This window comes from Narcine bancroftii, chromosome 7, assembly GCF_036971445.1.
Source record: "Narcine bancroftii isolate sNarBan1 chromosome 7, sNarBan1.hap1, whole genome shotgun sequence".
Lineage (NCBI taxonomy): Eukaryota > Metazoa > Chordata > Chondrichthyes > Torpediniformes > Narcinidae > Narcine > Narcine bancroftii.
In genome coordinates, this window is record NC_091475.1 from 78359986 (window position 1) to 78377843 (window position 17858).

At 45.4% G+C, this 17858-nt stretch overlaps 1 protein-coding gene across 1 annotated transcript in view; it reads left to right on the forward strand.

The window, feature by feature from the left end:
• LOC138739044 (collagen alpha-1(IV) chain-like) overlaps window positions 1-17858 on the forward strand; it is a 163400-nt gene that overhangs the window by 95086 nt on the left and 50456 nt on the right. Inside the window, exons 22-29 of the mRNA XM_069890427.1 lie at window positions 5327-5410; window positions 6025-6108; window positions 6954-7024; window positions 8699-8890; window positions 10714-10882; window positions 13831-13914; window positions 15229-15333; window positions 17260-17357. Coding sequence (XP_069746528.1) covers window positions 5327-5410; window positions 6025-6108; window positions 6954-7024; window positions 8699-8890; window positions 10714-10882; window positions 13831-13914; window positions 15229-15333; window positions 17260-17357 — 887 coding nt within the window. The remainder of the gene's footprint in view (window positions 1-5326; window positions 5411-6024; window positions 6109-6953; window positions 7025-8698; window positions 8891-10713; window positions 10883-13830; window positions 13915-15228; window positions 15334-17259; window positions 17358-17858) is intronic.

Here is a 17858-nt window from a genome sequence, read left to right on the forward strand (position 1 = left end):
GCAGCTGTCATGGTCCATATTGATACTAATGTTATAGGAATAAAATGGCATGAGGCCTACAAGATGAATTTATGGAGCTAGGAAATAAATTAGGAGTAGGACCTCAAGGGTAAAGAACTCTGGATTATTCCTAGTGCCACAAGCTCGCCAAAGTAGAAATAACAGGATAGTTATAATGAATATGTGGCTTGAACAATGGTGTAGGAGAGAAGGTTTCAGATTCTTGGGACATTAGAATTGGTTCAAGGGCAGATGGGACTGGTACAAACAGGACAGTCTGCATCTGGGCAGGGGCAGGACCAATGTCATAGGGACTTTGTTTGCTAGCGCTGTTGGGGAAGGTTTAAACTAATGTGGCAGGGGGGTGGGAGCAAGTACAGAGAGATAGAAGGGTGTAATATGAGGTTGGAAGCAAAAGATAGCAAGGTGCAAAGCAAAAGTGGCAAACAGGTAAACCTGGGGTAAAAAGCAAAAAAAGGCCATTTTCAACATAATGGTAGGGGGACTGTGGCAAAAGAAAGCCTGAAGGCTTTGTGTCTCAATGCAAGGAACATTCATAATAAGCTGAATGAATTAAATGTGGAGATAGCTATTAATGAATATGATATAGTTGGGATCACAGAGACATGGCTTCAGGGGGACCAAGATTGGGAGTTTAACATCCAGGGATATTCAATATTCAGGAGGGATAGTCAGAAAGGAAAAGGAGGTGGGGTAGTTTTTTTTTGGCTAGAGAGGAGGTAAACACAATAGAAAGGAAGGACATTAGCTTGGAGGATGTGGAATTGATATGGATAGAGCTGCAAAACACTAGGGGCAGAAGACATTACTGGGAGTTGTCTACAGGCCACCTAATAGTAGCAATGAGGTTAGGGATGGCATTAAGCATGAAATTGGAAATGCGTGCAACAAAGGTACAGCAGTTATAATGAGTGACTTGAATCTACATGGGTGAACCAAATGAGGAAGAGGATTTCTTAGAATGTATGCGGGATTGTTTTCTAAACCAGCATGTTGAGGAACCAACAAGGGAACAGGCCATTCTAGACTGGGTATTGAGGAAGGGTTAATTAGCAATCTTGTTGTGTGAAGCCACTTGGGCAAGAGTGACCACAATATGGTAGAATTTTTCATTAAGATGGAGAGTGACAGAGTTAGTTCAGGTACAAAGGTTCTGATCTTAAAGAAGGGTAACTTTGATGGTATGAGATGTGAATTGGCTAAGATAGATTGGCAAATGATACTTAAAGGACTAACGATGGAAATACAATGGCAATCATTTAAAGATAGCTTGGATAAAATACAACAATTGTACATCTCAGTTTGGAAAAATAATAAATCAAGGAAGGTAGTGCATCCATGGCTAACAAGGGAAATCAGAGAGAGGATCAAATCTGAAGAAGCAGCATATAAATTAGCCAGAAAAACAGGACTCCTGAGGACTGGGAGAAATTAAGACTTCAACAGAGGATGACAAAAGGATTAATTAGGAAAAGTAAAAGGGATTATGAGAGAAAGATGGCAGGGAACATAAAAATGACTGCAAAAGCTTTTATAGATAAGTAAAGAGAAAGAAATTAGTTAAGACAAATGTAGGTCTGTTACAGTCAGAAACAGGAGAATTGATCATGGGGACAAGGAAATGGCAAACCAATTGAATAATTACTTTAGTTTTGTCTTCGCTAAGGAAATCATAAATAATCTTCAGGAAATAGTAGGGGACCGAGGATCTAATGTGAGGGAAAGACTGAAGGAAATAAATGTAAGTCGAGAGGTCATGTTAGGCAAATTGAAGGGATTAAAGGCAGATAAACCCCCAGGGCCAGGTAATCTGCATCCCAGAGTGCTTAAGGAAGTAGCCAAAGAAATAGTGGATTCCCTTCATTTTATGAAGGGAAAATCACATCTGACGAATCATATAGAATTTTTTGAGGATGTAACTAGGAGAGTGGATAAAGGAGAACCAGTGGATGTGGTATATCTGGACTTTCAGAAGGCTTTTGATAAGGTCCCGCACAGGAGATTAGTGTACAAACTTAAAGCACATGGTATAGGAAGGATGGTATTGAGGTGGATAGAGAATTGGTTGACAGACAGGAAGCTAAGAGTAGGAAAAATTGATTCTTTTCAGAATGGCAGCCAATGACGAGTGGGGTACCACAAGGCTCAGTGCTTGGACCACAGTTATTTACAATATATATCAATGACTTAGATGAGGGAATAGAAAGCAGCATCTCCAAGTTTGCAGATGACATGAAACTGGGTGGCAGGGTTAGCTGTGTAGAAGATGTTAAAAGGATGCAGGGTGACTTAGACAAGTTAGGTGAGTAGGGCAATGCAAGGCAGATACAAAATAATGTGGATAAATGTGAGGTTATCCACTTTGGATGCAAGAACAGGAGAGAAGATTATTAACTAAGTGGTGTCTGATTAGGAAAACAAGACCTGGGTGTCTCTGTGCATCAGTCATTGAAAGTAGGCATGCAGGTACACCAGGCAGTGAGGAAGGTGAATGGTATATTGGCATTCATAGCAAGAAGATTCAAGTACAGGATCAGAGAGATTCTATTGCCATTGTACAGGGACCTGGTGAGACCACACCTGGAGTATTGTGTACAGTTTTGGTCTCCTTATCTGAGGAAAGACTTCCTTGCCATAGAGGGAGTGCAAAGAAGGTTCACTAGATTGATACCAGGGATGGTAGGACTTACATATGAAGAGATTATAAGGCTAGATCGACTAGGAATTTACAAGATTGTGGGGGGATCTTATAGAATCGTATAAAATTCTTAAGGGAATTGGACAGGTTGGATGCGGTGGATGCAGGAAGGTTGTTCCCAATGTTGGGGAAAACCAGAACCAGGGGTCACAGTTTAAGGGTAAGGGGACTTTTAGGACTGAGATGAGAAAAAATATTCTCTCAAAGAATGGTGAATCTGTGAAATTCTTTGCCACAGGAAGTAGTTGAAGCCAGTTCTTTATCTATATTTAAGAGGGAGTCCTTTGCTCTTCGACCTGGTATTGGAACCCCTAGCAGTTGTTCTCTGCGAGACCAAAGATATCACAGGAATAATTAGAAATGGAGTTGATCATAGAGTTTCCCTCTATGCGGATGATCTTTATTTCAAATCCTGAGGTTTCTGTACCACATATATTAACTTCAGATTATGAACTAAATTTGCATAAGAGTGAACTATTACCCCTAAAGGGATCTTGTTCAAGATACTCTAATTTCCTTTTTAAGAAAGTGGAAGACCTATTTAGATATCTGGGAATTACAATTACTAGGAGTTATAAAAACCTATTGAAAGAAAATTTCTCGGAAATATTGAATCTAAAATATTACTATCGAGATGGTCACCTTTATCTATTACACAATGATTGGATGTATTAATCCTAAATTTCTGTGTCTTTTTTAAGCTTTATCAACTTTCATTCCTAAATCTTTTTTTAAATTCATTGGATTTGGTTATTTCTTATGTATGGCAAGGAAAACAATCTCGTATAAATAAGGCTCATCTTTACAAGACTAAATGCGGGATTATCCCGTCCAAATTTAAATGTTATTAATGGGTGATTAATAACTACCATTATTGTTACATTTTGATAAGTTAGAGGACTGCCCTTCTTGGGTAGACATGGAATTGAATTTTTCTAAAAACTCATCTATGTTGGCAATTTTAGGTTCCAACTTACCTTTCTCCTTTTCTAGATTGACACATAATTTGATGATGAGACATAGGTTAAGAATATTGGCACAATTTAGGAAATTTTTTGGAGTTAACAATTTTTCCCTTTTGCCAGCCCTATTATAGATGATAATCCTTTTCAACCTTCTTTATTAGACATAGGTTTTAAGGAGTGATATAGATTAGGTATTAAAAATTTTAAATATCTTTTTTTTATTTGAGGTAAATTTGCTTCTTTTGAACAATTGTCAGCAAAATATCAACTTTCCAATCGGCATTTTTTAAAGATATTTACAAATTAGGCATTTTGTTCATCCCAAACTTCCTGATTTTCTGCAAATTTCCAATACAAATTCTCGATTTACTCTTTGATCAACGGTTTTACCATGGTGGATTAATATCAATTATTTGTCATAACTTAATGGATTTAAGAATAGCTTCAATGACTGGGATTAAGAATGATTGGGAACGAGATTTGAAAATATCTTTTTTTTTAGTTGAAGACTGGGAGACCACTCTTAATTTGACTAGCTATTTCTCATTTTGTGACATGTTTGTTACAATTTAAGGTGGCGCATAGAATACACATGTCTTAAATTATCTTGTTTTTATTCTGATGTTGATCCACTATATGATGTGTAAAATCTTTGAAGCTTCTTTGATTAATATGTTCAGAGTGTGCCACGATTTAGTTACATTTTGGAAAAATATTTTCCAAACTTTACCAATGATTTTTAAGATCAAATTAGGAGCATGCTCTTTAATTGCTTTATTTGGTTCCTCCCAAGAAGAGGACATATCCTGGACCTCAGTTCAAAAAGAAATCCTAGCTTTTACCTCGCTGATAGCCAAATGAGCAATTCTATTGAAATGCAAAGATAACTCTTCACCTACTCTTATCCAATGGTTACACGATATCATGTCTTATTTAAGTTTTGAAAAAAAATTGATACAGTATTAAAAATACAAAGTTTGAATTTGATAAGATATGGGGCTCATTCACAGATTGTTATCATAAAATTCAGTTTAAGTGTGAGTTATTTTTGATCATATCTGAATAAGATGATAAAACCTTATATATATATATAAATATATATATGTATATAACAAGAATTTTAATTGTATCATCTATTTTCTATTCAAAACTAATTTTATTATATTATGAAAATGGATTAACTGTTAATTCAATATAATTATAGAATTTGATGTTTTGAAAGAAGCAAGCCTAAGTAAACAATTATGGATATATTTATGATTTACAATTTACCTGCGTTATGTATATAACATGACCTGCTGTATCCTATTAACTAGAAGACTATGTTCGGGGTGGGGGGAGGGTTATCTATTAAACAATAAAAATATTTTTAAAATAAAGACATTTGTGAGGCCAAATATCAGCAGAATGGTGAATCTCCAGTGGGATCTTGCTGTGTGTTAGACTATTGTTCAGTTCCTTACAATGCAAAATTACATTGTTCCAGAAAATGATTCCAAGAGCTCTGGGGCTCTTTAGGACGTGCTGAGGTGGGGAAACGTGGAGATGCTAAGATCTCCTCAAGAAAGGTAGCTCTACCTACTGTTGAACCAGGTGTAGTGGGTACAAGATGAGCTTCTAATTGTTTTATTTTGTGTCTCAGTATCTCCAGAAGATTGCACGAGCCTCCCTGGGCCAAAAGGTGTCATTGGACCTCGCGGGTACAAGGGAGAGGTAGGACTGAAAGGTGAGTTAGCGTGAGGTGACCTGGTGCATTGTATGCAATGCCTGGAGACTAGGATGGCTAGAAGAGTGGCATGTGGGGACGACTGAGTGGCACAAACCTATGACCCTGATGGTCCTTCCTGCTCACATGATCCACTTGTGAGGGTAACTCTCTCACCCACAGTTCTTGAGCAAACTGAATCCCATAGCTCATGAGGTCCTTTCAGCCTCATGTTCTGATCTCCCTTCCTTTTCCAGGGTTAGAATCTGGGACTGTCTGTAAGGAGTTTGTACATTCTCCCTGTGACTGCGTGGGCTTTCCCTGTGTACTTCGGTTTCTCCCACCCTCCAAAACCTATGGGGTTGGAGGTTAATTTGGGTGTAATTGGGTTGCCTGGGTTTAAATGGCTTGAATCAGCTATAAATAACTTTTTAAAAAAATGATTCCAGTGGAAAACTGTTGCTGGATTTGGTGAGTGAAGAAATGAGGGATATGAAATGAGAAGGACAGGTGGAAGGAATTGGTCCAGATTAGGCCTGATCTGACAGGCTCCAGGGGCTGACTGTTCTCTGCATGTTACAGGAGAGAGCAGGACTGATGTAGAGACAACATTGATGATCTGGTTTTGCTCCTAGGGGCCAAGGGTGATACCTGCTTTCATTGCAACGCAACTGTGACATCTGGACCACCGGGTCCCCAAGGTCCACCTGGCAGAATAGGTGAGCGAAGACGCAAAGCCCAGCACAGCACAACGATGGGCCGCGGGGATTGGGCCCTTGTCCGCGTTGCTGGTGAAGGTTGTACACTGTCCAGGGCCAGGCTTGCATCCAGGGCAGGCATGTTGGAGCAAAACCACTGGAGCCAAACATCCATTGATGACAGAGCAGACATATTCTACATGATGACAGATTGATGATGATTAAGAGTTTAACAGCTTTCCTTTTGGTTGATGATGGCCATTGGCTGTGGATCACGCGGCTCTAACATTTCTTACCATATGCCTTTGGACAACTAAAATGAAAGAAGCAGAAACCATGAAGAACACTCAGAGGATCAGGCAGTATCTATAATAACAGAGTCAGGGTGCTTCAGGTCTGGGAAAGAGAGGAAACAAGATGGTTTTAAATTGTAGGTAGAATAGGACAAAGGGAATGTTTCCGATCAGATGCGGCCAAGGTTGCTGAATGGATAAGTTGAAATGGAGCTGGCCTGAAGGTAAGACCACGACAAAAGAGTGAATTCGGTGGAAATGTGCGCCCAGCAGCCTGGGCTGTGCTAATGGAGAGAGAATCAGTCCCACAGAAAGAGTGACCAGTTCTAAACCGAAGAAAACACGTTACCTGAGGTCGTTTAACATTGAGCCTGCGAGGCTGCAACATGCGCAGGTGGAGAAGTTTGGTTCCTCACTCTTCAATTGGGAATTGTTGCAGCAGTGCAGGTCTGAGCGGGAGGGGTAGCTCACTGGGAGTCTGGGCATAGTTGCACCTTTGAAAGCTCGCTGCTCGCAGGCTCAGTTTTCTACTGCTACAGTTTGTCCCAAATCTTTTCCACTGGGATTTTGCAGGTGATCCCGGGATTCCAGGGACTAAGGGAGAACCAGGACCACCAGGACATGTGGGATTCCCAGGCCAACCCGTAAGTATTGTGGATGAGGGCACAGAAGGCTAGTGATTCTGCAGAGAGTACCAGGTGCCGGACACACTGTACTGAAGGACAGTACTGAAGGGGTGTTCTACTGTGGGAGGGGCAGTATTGAGGGGGTGTCCCACTGTGGGAGGGGCAATACTGAGGGAGGGTCCCACTGTGGGAAGGGTAGTACTGAGGGAGTGTCCCATTGTGGGAGGGATAGTACTGAGGAAGCATCCCACTGTGGGAGGGGCAGTACTGAGGGAGCATCCCACTGTGGGAGGTACAGTACTGAGGGAGCATCCCACTGTGGGAGTAGTGGTGAAGAAGCCACAGTCTGCACCACCAAGAAGACAAGGAAAGATGAATGATTTAAATGGCTGAAATGGGATTTGAATTGAAAGGGGTTTTGTATGTGAGGTGTGGGCATTCTCGGCAGACCTGTTGTTCAGAAATCTCCTGCTTGTGAGTAAAGTTCTGATGTTTCCAACAATGCAGTTCGAGTAATTAGCTGGCAGTTTGCCAGGGTGGAGAAACTTCACTGTGGAACTACTAGCATTCACCTGATTTGCTCGTTAAAAGATTAACATCAGTAACTCCACTAATGAGTTTGGCAATCGATTGTTGATGAGCTTTCAATGAGCCTTGAAGGCCTAGAAGCCTCGGCCTCACCTTTGAGGAGTTCAGGAGACTTTGGCAGATTGCCGGGGAGCCAGTTCACGAAACATCTGCGGATTTCTGTTCATCGCTCTGCGATCTCATCATCCAGATAAAGGATTCACGTCTTGGACTCTCACTTTCAACATGGGGGATACGGGATGGAGGACTGAGTTTGCACAATAGAGTTGCCTCACCTGTTGTGGGCTATTGTTTAATACAGTGGTCTAGTTTGTTTTCGTAAATATGTCAGACCAGTCTTCTGAAAGACCTGGACTTTACAGGAGTGATGTTGGGCCAACGACTTCAACGAATCCTATGGCCAGTAATTTTTTTGCATCACTGGAAGATGAGAATGTGATCATGAGACTTGTCCCCAACTATCACAGTTGGAAAATGCACAAAGGTAACGGTGGGGAGCGACAGCACCTCGACCATTACAACGAGTGTGAAAATAGAGGGGAAATCCATGATTTGCCGATGAAACGCAAAGGCATTGGGCCTAGTCAAAAGCTGAATTGAATCCTGGACTCACCAGTCGTCTGTCATTTCAGCGACTTGGTTGAAACCGTGTTTCACAGAGATATGGAGTTTGTGAGGTTGTATCTCCTGCTCACATGCTTGGAAGTGTTACGCCTGGTTGCATTTCAGCCCCACGCTGACATCTTTGGGCACCTGGTATGGAGGAGGGAAGGTCAGTCGAGAGTTGTTCTCATTGGTCTGGTACTGGATCTGGCCAAGATGGCCATCCATGGGTCCAGGCAGCGGGCGGTTGATGGCTCAGCTCAGGCTCATCAGCTGTTCCCCTTCTGACTTGGGGAACAGTTGGCTCCTAAGGGTTTGAAGGTGTCCACAGAGATAATCATGTTTCAATTTGTAACTTGTGTTTTGTGTGAATAGTCTGAATTATAGTCTAATGTAGTACTTTGACTTTTGTACTGGGAATAGCAAAGGGGCTGTACTGAGGGGATGCTGTGCTGTGCAGGGATGTTCTGGAAGGTCACTGACAAACTCCCATTTACACAGGGTGCTGCCGGAATTCCGGGGGCGATGGGAGTTCCTGGACAAAAAGGTGACCCTGGTGACATCCATACTTTACCAGGTCTGAAAGGACAGAAGGGTGAAACAGGTTTGCCAGGTCTTCCAGGAGCACCAGGAGTGGATGGTATTCCCGGGAGAGATGGAGCCCCTGGCCAAATTGGGCTGAAGGGCGAACCGGTAAGTATGGAGGGACTGGGAGCTTGGGCCTGAAAACTTGGCTGGATCTGATACAGGGCCCCTTGATATAGGCCCAGTGAGGGTGGGCAGGGCTGGATCTGATGCAGGGCCCCTGGATACAGACACAGTGTGGGTGGGCAGGGCTGGATCTGATGCAGGGCCACTGGTTGTCGTGCCAGTGTGGGTGGGCAGGGTTGGATCTGATACAGGGCCCCTAGATATAGGCCCAGTATGGGTGTGCAGGGCTGTATCTGATGCAGGGCCACTGGTTACCGTGCCAGTGTGGATGGGCAGGGCTGGATTGGATGCAGGGCCCCTGGATACAGGCCCAGTTTGGGTGAGCAGTGCTGGTTCTGATACAAGGCCCCTGGATGCAGGCCCAGTGTGGATGGCAGGGCTGGATCTGATACAGGGCCACTGGTTACCGTGCTAATGCAGGTGGGCAGGGCTGGATCTGATACAGGGCCTCTGAATACAGACCCAGTGTGGGTTGGCAGGGCTGGATCTGATACAGGGCCACTGGATACCACCCAAGGTACTATAGCCCATAATCTACAGAGCCCCTCGATTTTCACACGCATTGAGAACTGAGGCAGAGAGGCTCAGCCAAGCGGAAAGCATTGCTTCACTACAGATCCTGTTTGGGAGAGGGGTAACCTCCCCTTGCCCCTCTGAAGACCCTCCATCCCACCCTGTCCTGCTGATTGATAACAGCTATTTGTCATAATATAGCTGGCACTATGGGAATGATTCTTCTCCCATCAAAGAAAAGGTTGCCAGGGCCGGCACTGTTTTGGGACAGCACTGACTCAGTCATGATGGGCTGAAAGGCCTCCTTGGGGGAATTAATCCTCGAAGTACCATAATCCCAGTCAGTGATATATTAATTGTGTATTAACTGAGGCACAGCACAAAAACAGGCCCTTTGGCCCAACTCTTCCATGCTGGCCTTTCCCCCCCCCCCCCCCCACCAACCTTGGACCTGGCCCCCATTTACCTCCATTCAGCCTCTAAACCAGTGGTTCTCAACCTTTTTCTTTCCACTCACATCCCACTTTAAGTATTCCCATGCCATTGGTGCTCTGTAATTAGTAAAGGATTGCTTAAGGTGGGATGTGGGTGGAAGGAAAAAGGTTTGAAAACCACTGTTTTAATCGTCCCTAATTGACTTGTTATGTGTACGGTTTCATAACTCCAAAGGAAATGGGCCAATGACAATTTTTCTCAAGCAAAATATTTTAGTAACAATTGGGCCTAGAGCAGTGATTCTCAACTTTCCATTCCCACTCACATCCGACTTTAAGCAATCCCTTACTTATCAGAGAGCAACAATGACATAGGGATTACTTAAATGGGTATGTGAGCGGAAAGAAAAAGTTAAAAGTTTGAAAAGCTCTGATCTTAACCTTTCATGTCCATGTACCAGTCTGAATGTACTTTAAATGATGTAATTGTTCCCACCTCCATCACTTTCTCAGGCAGCTTGGTCCACACACCAACCAACCTTGCCCCTTGATTCCCTTTTAAATCCCTCTCCTTAAATTTCTGCCTTCTGATGTTAGATTCCCCTACTCTGGAGAAATTAATGTGATTGTTATCTTTATCCTTTGGCAACTACAGGTCAGGGACCATGCTGAGAATTGAATTGTCTCAGTGAGCAGCCTCCTCACTGCCCAGCACGGACCTTGTGACGTTGCCCACTGCCCTCAGAGCCCCAGTTCCTCTCTCACTTCTGGGCAGCATGGGAGGGAGGGGTCCCTCCAGCTAGGGTCAGAAGGGCAAGGATCCATCTCCAGCTGTTAACTGTCCTCTCTAACTGTTAGGCAACAGTCGGCTTCAAGGGAGAACCAGGTGCGCCCGGATCCCAGGGTATTCCGGGGCTACCAGGTGACCAGGGTTTTCCGGGCACTCCAGGAGTGGGAGAACCAGGCTTACCGGGAGAGAAAGGCAACCAGGGCTTCCCAGGACGACCAGGTTTACCTGGGGCACCAGGTGAGTTCAGGTCCAATATCTTCACTTGCCCTTCCTGCTGGGTGGGTCCTGGCAACCATGGTGATGTCCACTGGCGGACTGATCATCCACCTCCATTCCCAATGCTCCATCGGCTTTAGGCATGGCACAGCCAGGGCAGGGGAGTGGGGGCATGGTAGCACAAGCTAGCAGAGGAATTGTACTAGTGAGGGGAAAAGGTGTAGCCCAGCATCAAGGGCAATGCTGGCCAACAGCGGTCACCTGTGGGTGCGTGCCCAGCCCACAACTGCATTAGATCGAACACGATAAACACCTGGTTGGCTGATAGGGAAGCCATTTCCAAATGTCCAAAATGGAGGGACATCCCTTTAAGCTGTGCGCATATAGGAGCACAAAGTGGAAATGCTGTGCCCACATTTGTGCATGTGTGTGTGTGGGCACACACTGCACTTGCCTTGGTTACATTGTTAACTCTCCTATTTACATAATTTGCTTGTTCCGCAAATATCGATAAAAGTCTTGTTTTTCTAATGTGTTTCTCTTTAAGCATTTCAAAAGTAAAGAGGAACACCTAATATAAATTTTTTTTTAAATTGAATCAAAACTGAGTTACTCACCTTCCTTCAAAGATCACAGTCCACACACTCCATTCAACGACATCATTTAAGATAATTCACATCACAAGTACGCCCTGCGATAAACGTTCCTGACCCAAATCCTCCCCGTCTGTGTGCGGGACCACCACTCAATGCTGGCCGGCCCCGGCACTCAAATCCACTGCACATTCACGAATGCTGGCCGGCACATGCGGTCAAGAAGAAACATGGCCGTGCACGGCCTTCGGACCCCTGGTCGCCACAAATTGATAGATGAGAACTGTGTCCCTTCCCTTTTTGCGGATTCTGACCCTTAACTTGCCCTCCATTTTGGGGGGGTGTGGCCTACACCCACAAACAGAGGACAAATTAATGTCCGGCTTAAGGTGGCTCGGGACAGAGACCTCCAAAGCCTAAATCAGGACATCTGGCCACCCTACTGATGGGCACGGCTGTCCATGCCCAACCCAGATATTATGTGCAATATTGGTCACCTACCAGTTGGAAAGATATCAATAAGAGTGAATGAGTGCAGAGAAAATATCCAAGGATGTTGCCAGCACCTGAGAAGCTGACAAAGGGAAAGGTTAAACAGGTTAGGGCTTTATTCCATGGAGAATGAAGGGAGATTTGATGCAGCTATACAAAATTATGAGGGGTATAGATAGAGTCAGTGCACTCAGGGCTTTTCCACCAAGGTTGGATGAGACATGGGTTCAGGGTGAACGGTGAAATGTTTAAACGCAGCATTAGGGTGAACTTCATCATGTCGAGAGTGGTTAGAGTGTGGAATGTAGATGGAATGTAGTGGAGGTGGTGAATGCGGGCTTGATTTTGACATTTATGAGGTGTATGGATACGAGATGTGTGGAGGGCAATGATCCATATGCAAATCAATGGGAAGTCGCAGAATAATAGTTTGACGTGGACTCAATGGGGCGAAGGGCCTGTTTCTGTGCTGTAGTGTTCTATGCTTCAGACAGTGGGGGTGTGGTGTGCCGGGCTGAGAGGCAGTGAAGAGCTAGCCCAGAATGGGATGTTCCTTCCCTTCTCCTGTGGAACAGAAGCAGTTCACCATAGATTCCACCACCCCCTCCCACCCCCCAGCCACAGCAGCCACCAGCACTCGTGGGTAGATGCTCCCCACTCTAGCCTTTCACAGGACCAAACCTTGGCCCGGGACAGTTCTGGGCCATCTGCTCTGAAGCAGCACAGAGTAAGGTTTTGAGGAGGAAGAGGGTGACGTGGGGTGGTTCAGGGGTCTGAGCAGATGACCACCAGGTGATCGAGGGAAGTGAACTCAGAGAGCTCTAGAGGATAACGGAGGGCAGGAGGGGTGAGGTTGAAAGCCAAATGAGCATTCTGTCATCCTGGTGTTGTGTCGGTGAAGCGAGAGCATGGTCAGAGAGGGCAGCAGAGCAGAGCTTGAGGGAGCTTGGGAGAGGGAAATAAAAGGCAGAGCTGCCATTGGTGTGCACCTGCAGGTAGTGGAATAGCATTTCCCCCATGGGGTCCAACTGCACAGTCCGACTGCCGACAGCTCTGTGCAGACATTAACTGGCCTGTTAAAGGAGCCAACGGTGTTTTGTTTTCTCCAAATCTCGCGACCGCAGGGTCTGGCCCAAGATGGCGGTGCCTATGACCAGCAGTGGCCACAAGGGGAGGACTGGCAGAGGGCACCATAAAGCAGGGAGAACAAGCCACGCTTGGGAAGCAGCAACATAGGAGTTGTGCCATGAAGCAGTGACCACAGTGGAGAACCAGCGAGGGGCTCTACGGCTGAAGGACACCCAGGCGGCGGTGGACTGCTGGTGGCTTGAAGCAAGGAACCCATGCAGGCTACGGGCTGCTGGTAACTGCAGCCAAAGGACTCGATCCAGGCTGTGGGTTGCTGGAGACTGCTGGAGACTGGCTGAAGGTGTACCAGGTGTGGGAACCAGAGGGGAAGAGGGTGCTGAGACTTCCTGATCATTTCAGAGGTTTGAATCTGGAGTGCAGGTTGCCAGTGGTTTGGACTAAAGGCTGTGATGCTGTGGAAGCTGCAAGAGCATAAGAGATGAATCTACAGACACTCAGTGACACTGGGGGAACTCTCCTTGGCTTCTCTTTCTCTGACTCGGGCAATTGGTGTTGATGGTGATCTTCGTCTACTTTATGGTAGCCTAAAGGAAATTTGGTGTAATATTACACCTGTTTTATTACATGGCAATAATAGAATCTTGAAGCTTTCCAGGGCTTGGGTAGAAGAAGGGGTTCTCACTTTCTCTTCAAGCATGGCAAGACTTGGCCCAATAACCCAGCATCAAAATCACAGCCAATCTCCAATCTCAGCCTTTTCACTGCTCCTTCTTCTATTAACCTTCTTTGCCACAGGTCTGAAAGGTGAAATGGGACAGTCCATTGGAGTACCAGGCCCTCCAGGATCCAAGGGGGAGAAGGGCCAGCTCGGGAGCAGAGGTAAGTCACCCTCTCCAGTCTATCTGTCAGTGGATGCCACAGCATAAATAGAGAAAAATCCATTGGATTAATCTGACCAAAAATACAGAGAGTATGCCAACAGGGTGCAACACTGTTGTGCTTCAACACTGTATAACACCATTGTGTGTCACTACTGAGTAACATTATTGTGTGTTAGTGGTGTGTAATGTTGTTGTACATCAGCAGTGTGTAACACTTGTGTGTCAATGCATATGGTATATACTCATGTCATAGTCAATCTCGTGTAATTCTTGACCCCACCTTTGTTGGCCCAAAGATTGTGTATTTTCGATATGACCTGTGTAAATGTTGACTCCCTTATTTTTGGCCCCAACCACCCACCCATCTGAGCTCCTGATGCCTTGAACGACGCAGGTAAATATGACCCGTGTAAAAGTTTACCCCCCAATTTGACCCAAATAAATTGTTCAAAAAAACTTGACTATTACACAAGTATATACACTATCAGCGGTATGTCTATGGTGTGCAACATTGTTGTGCATCAGCAGTATGTACATTACATTATTGCCCATCAGTGGCAGTCAAAGGTGTAACGCTATTATGTATCAGTGATGTGTAACATTGTGCTGTATCAGTGATGTGTAACATTGTTCAGCAAATGGCGTGAATGAGGGGTGTGTAACATAGTTGTATGGGAGATGAGTAACCATATAACCACTTACAGCACAGAACAGGCCAGTTCGGCCCTACTAGTCCATGCTGTAACAAATTCCCACCCTCCTAGTCCCACTGACCAGCACACGGTCCATACCCCTCCAGTTCTCTCCTCTCCATGTAACAATCCAGTCTATCCTTAAATGTAACCAATGATCCCGCCTCGACCACGTCTGACGGAAGCTCATTCCACATCCCTACCACCCTTTGCTTAAAGAAATTTTCCCTCATGTTCCCCTTATAATTTTCCCCCTTCAATATGTGATTGGCCTGTAGCAGTTGTATGAGATGAGTAACAACATATGTGTGCGGTGAGCTGTCGTGTTTTATGTTTCAGACGGTGAGAGATGAGTAACATTTGAATGTGAAATGTGAACAGTGTGTAGCACTGTTAGGTGGTTTTATGAGAGGTGTGTAACACTGTTTTACGTGGGATGAGTAATGACGTATGATTGATATGTAACACGTGTGAGAGGTGAGTAATGGTGTGTCTGTGCAAAGCTGTTTTGTGACAGGTGAGTAACAACGTGTGAGATTGGTCTGTAGCACTGTGTAACAGGTGAATAATGCTGTTGTTGGCTGGACTGATGCTGAAATGTTTGTTGACACTCTTAACAGGTGACCCTGGGCAGCCGGGGTTCCCTGGCCCTCAGGGAGCCACTGGACCAAAAGGAGATCCCGGCCTGCCTGGGATAGGATTTCCAGGCCCAACTGGGCCTAAAGGTAATGCCTGGCACAATGCTACACTCAGCACTGCAATGGTACACTCTGTGTTGCGACAGTATACAGCATCCTGTGCTATATGATGGCACACACTACACCATGAAAGTATACCCTGCACCGCGGCAGTACACCCTGCACCATGATGTACACACTCCGCCATGATGGTACACGGTACATCACAACAGTACACACTCCACCACGACGGTACACAGTACATCACAACAGTACACACTCCACCATGCTGCGATGGTACATGGTACACCATGATGGTAGACATCACATCACAACGGTACACGGTGCACCATGATGGTACACAGTACACCATGACAGTATACGATACTCCACGAGGGTACATGTTACTTCCACATCAGTACACAGTACACCATGACAGTACATGGTATACCACAATGATTTTCATCACACCATGACAGTACACGGTACACCACGATGGTACAGAGTACACCACAACGGTTTACATCACACCACAACAGGACATGGTACACCATGGTGATACACATCACACTATGACAGTACACAGTACACTCCAACAGTGAAACTGTATTCCCCAACACTGTAAAGTGCTTATAACTATCTTCAATGTGTCCCTGATGTCTTGTGATATTTCCACCAGCCCATGCTTTTCCTGCTGGCAAGCCCCGGAACCAAATCAATGACTAGACCGTCTGGTTTCCTTGCACACAGTATCTGATGGATCTCATCCACGTTTTATTCATTTTAACTTCATCCAACCTAAATTATGACAGGACCACCAGATAATGTTGCTTCAATGAAATTGGAGCTTTCAGTTCAGATCACCCTACTTTGGTTCCCCCAATTATCAAACCAAATATACATGGTGTCGAGTACTTTGGAGTATCTTCTTAAAAAATATTTCACTTACCCTGCACCAAATTGTAATCTCATTCCATAGCCACAAAACTTGGATGGTAACCACACCAGAATCCATAAACACAACACATCCCCTGTATTGTACCTTCATATCAGAACACTAACCATGTGAACACAATATCATTATCATGTAACCTGCTGCAATATCGTAACTGAATGCACACTGCATCTGCTCCCTGCACCGTAACCACTCACGTCTCATGCATGTATCAGGCACGATGCACCAAAACTGCATACCCTCTACACTGTAGCCATGCATGCCTGTCCTGTAACTGCACTATCAGCACGCACAAACCCACCACACAGTCACTGCACTCCCAGTACAAATACCCATTGCAGCTACACATGCCACGTTGCCCAAACATGCATCTCCCCATGCACGGCAATGCACACGGACCTCCCACACTATAACCGTGCACTTGAAAACACGGTGCTGGAGAAACTCAGCAAGTCAAACAGTGTCCTTTATATAGCACAGATAAAGATATATAACCAATGTTTCCAGCCTGAGCCCTTCATCGAGGAATGACAAAATATCGGCAGGCGTACGTGCATTCCCCAAATCTTAATTATGTACAGTGGATTTGCAGTGTGGAGAGGGATGCAAAAGTCCTAGTCATAGTTCCTCTCAGGGCACCACATCCAAAAAAAGGTTGAGAATAGCTGGCCTAGAGCCTTGACATTACTGGGCATTGAGGGATTGAGATTGATGGTTAAGTCCCTCAGACAACAGAAGAGGGCTAACCTTGTGGGAGCCAGGTTAGTGGCAATGATGCTATAAATGGTTAACACTATAAGATAGAATAACAGAATAGATAAATCAGTATGACACCATGAATTTCAAAACACTGTGAAAACACACACATGTACAGTTTATACACACACACACACACACACACACACACACACACACACACACACACACACACACACACACACACACACACACACACACACACACACACACACACACACACGTACGTACATTCTGGTCTCACTCTCCCTTCACTTCTGCAGGTGTGGAAGGAATTCGGGGAGAGCCAGGACCTCCCGGACTTACTGGACAGCCTGGAAATGATGGGCTACCTGGGCCAGTCGGACCCCCGGGAGAGAAGGTCAGCCGTCCACTAGTTCCACCCTCCCTGTTACCAAGGAATCTTTGATTCCTACCCCTATGACCATGCTCTGTGGTGGGATTCTCCCTCCAGCAGCATAGCACCACCTCCTTCCCTCCCCTTCATTGTCCCCCTGCCTAGAAACCAAAGCTCTGTACCATCTTCCCAGCACCTCTCTTTTCCTCCCCCTATCCACCCTTCCCCAAGACCTGCTCCATCACTCAGGTTCAGCACTGCCCCTCATACCTCTATCCTCATTCCCCTTTCTTTCTATCCTTCCCTCTTCCTCACACACTCCCCACCACATCTGTCTGCCTCCCCCTTGTTCTCACCATCCCTCAGCCCTCTGCCTCTCTCTCCCACTCTCACTCCCCCTCACCCCTCTGCCTCTCCCTTATTCTCCCTCACCTCTGCCTCTCCCTCACACCCTCATTCCCCCGCCTCTCCCTCGCACCCTCACTTCCCCTCACCCCTCTGCCTCTCCTTCCCACCCTCTGCCTC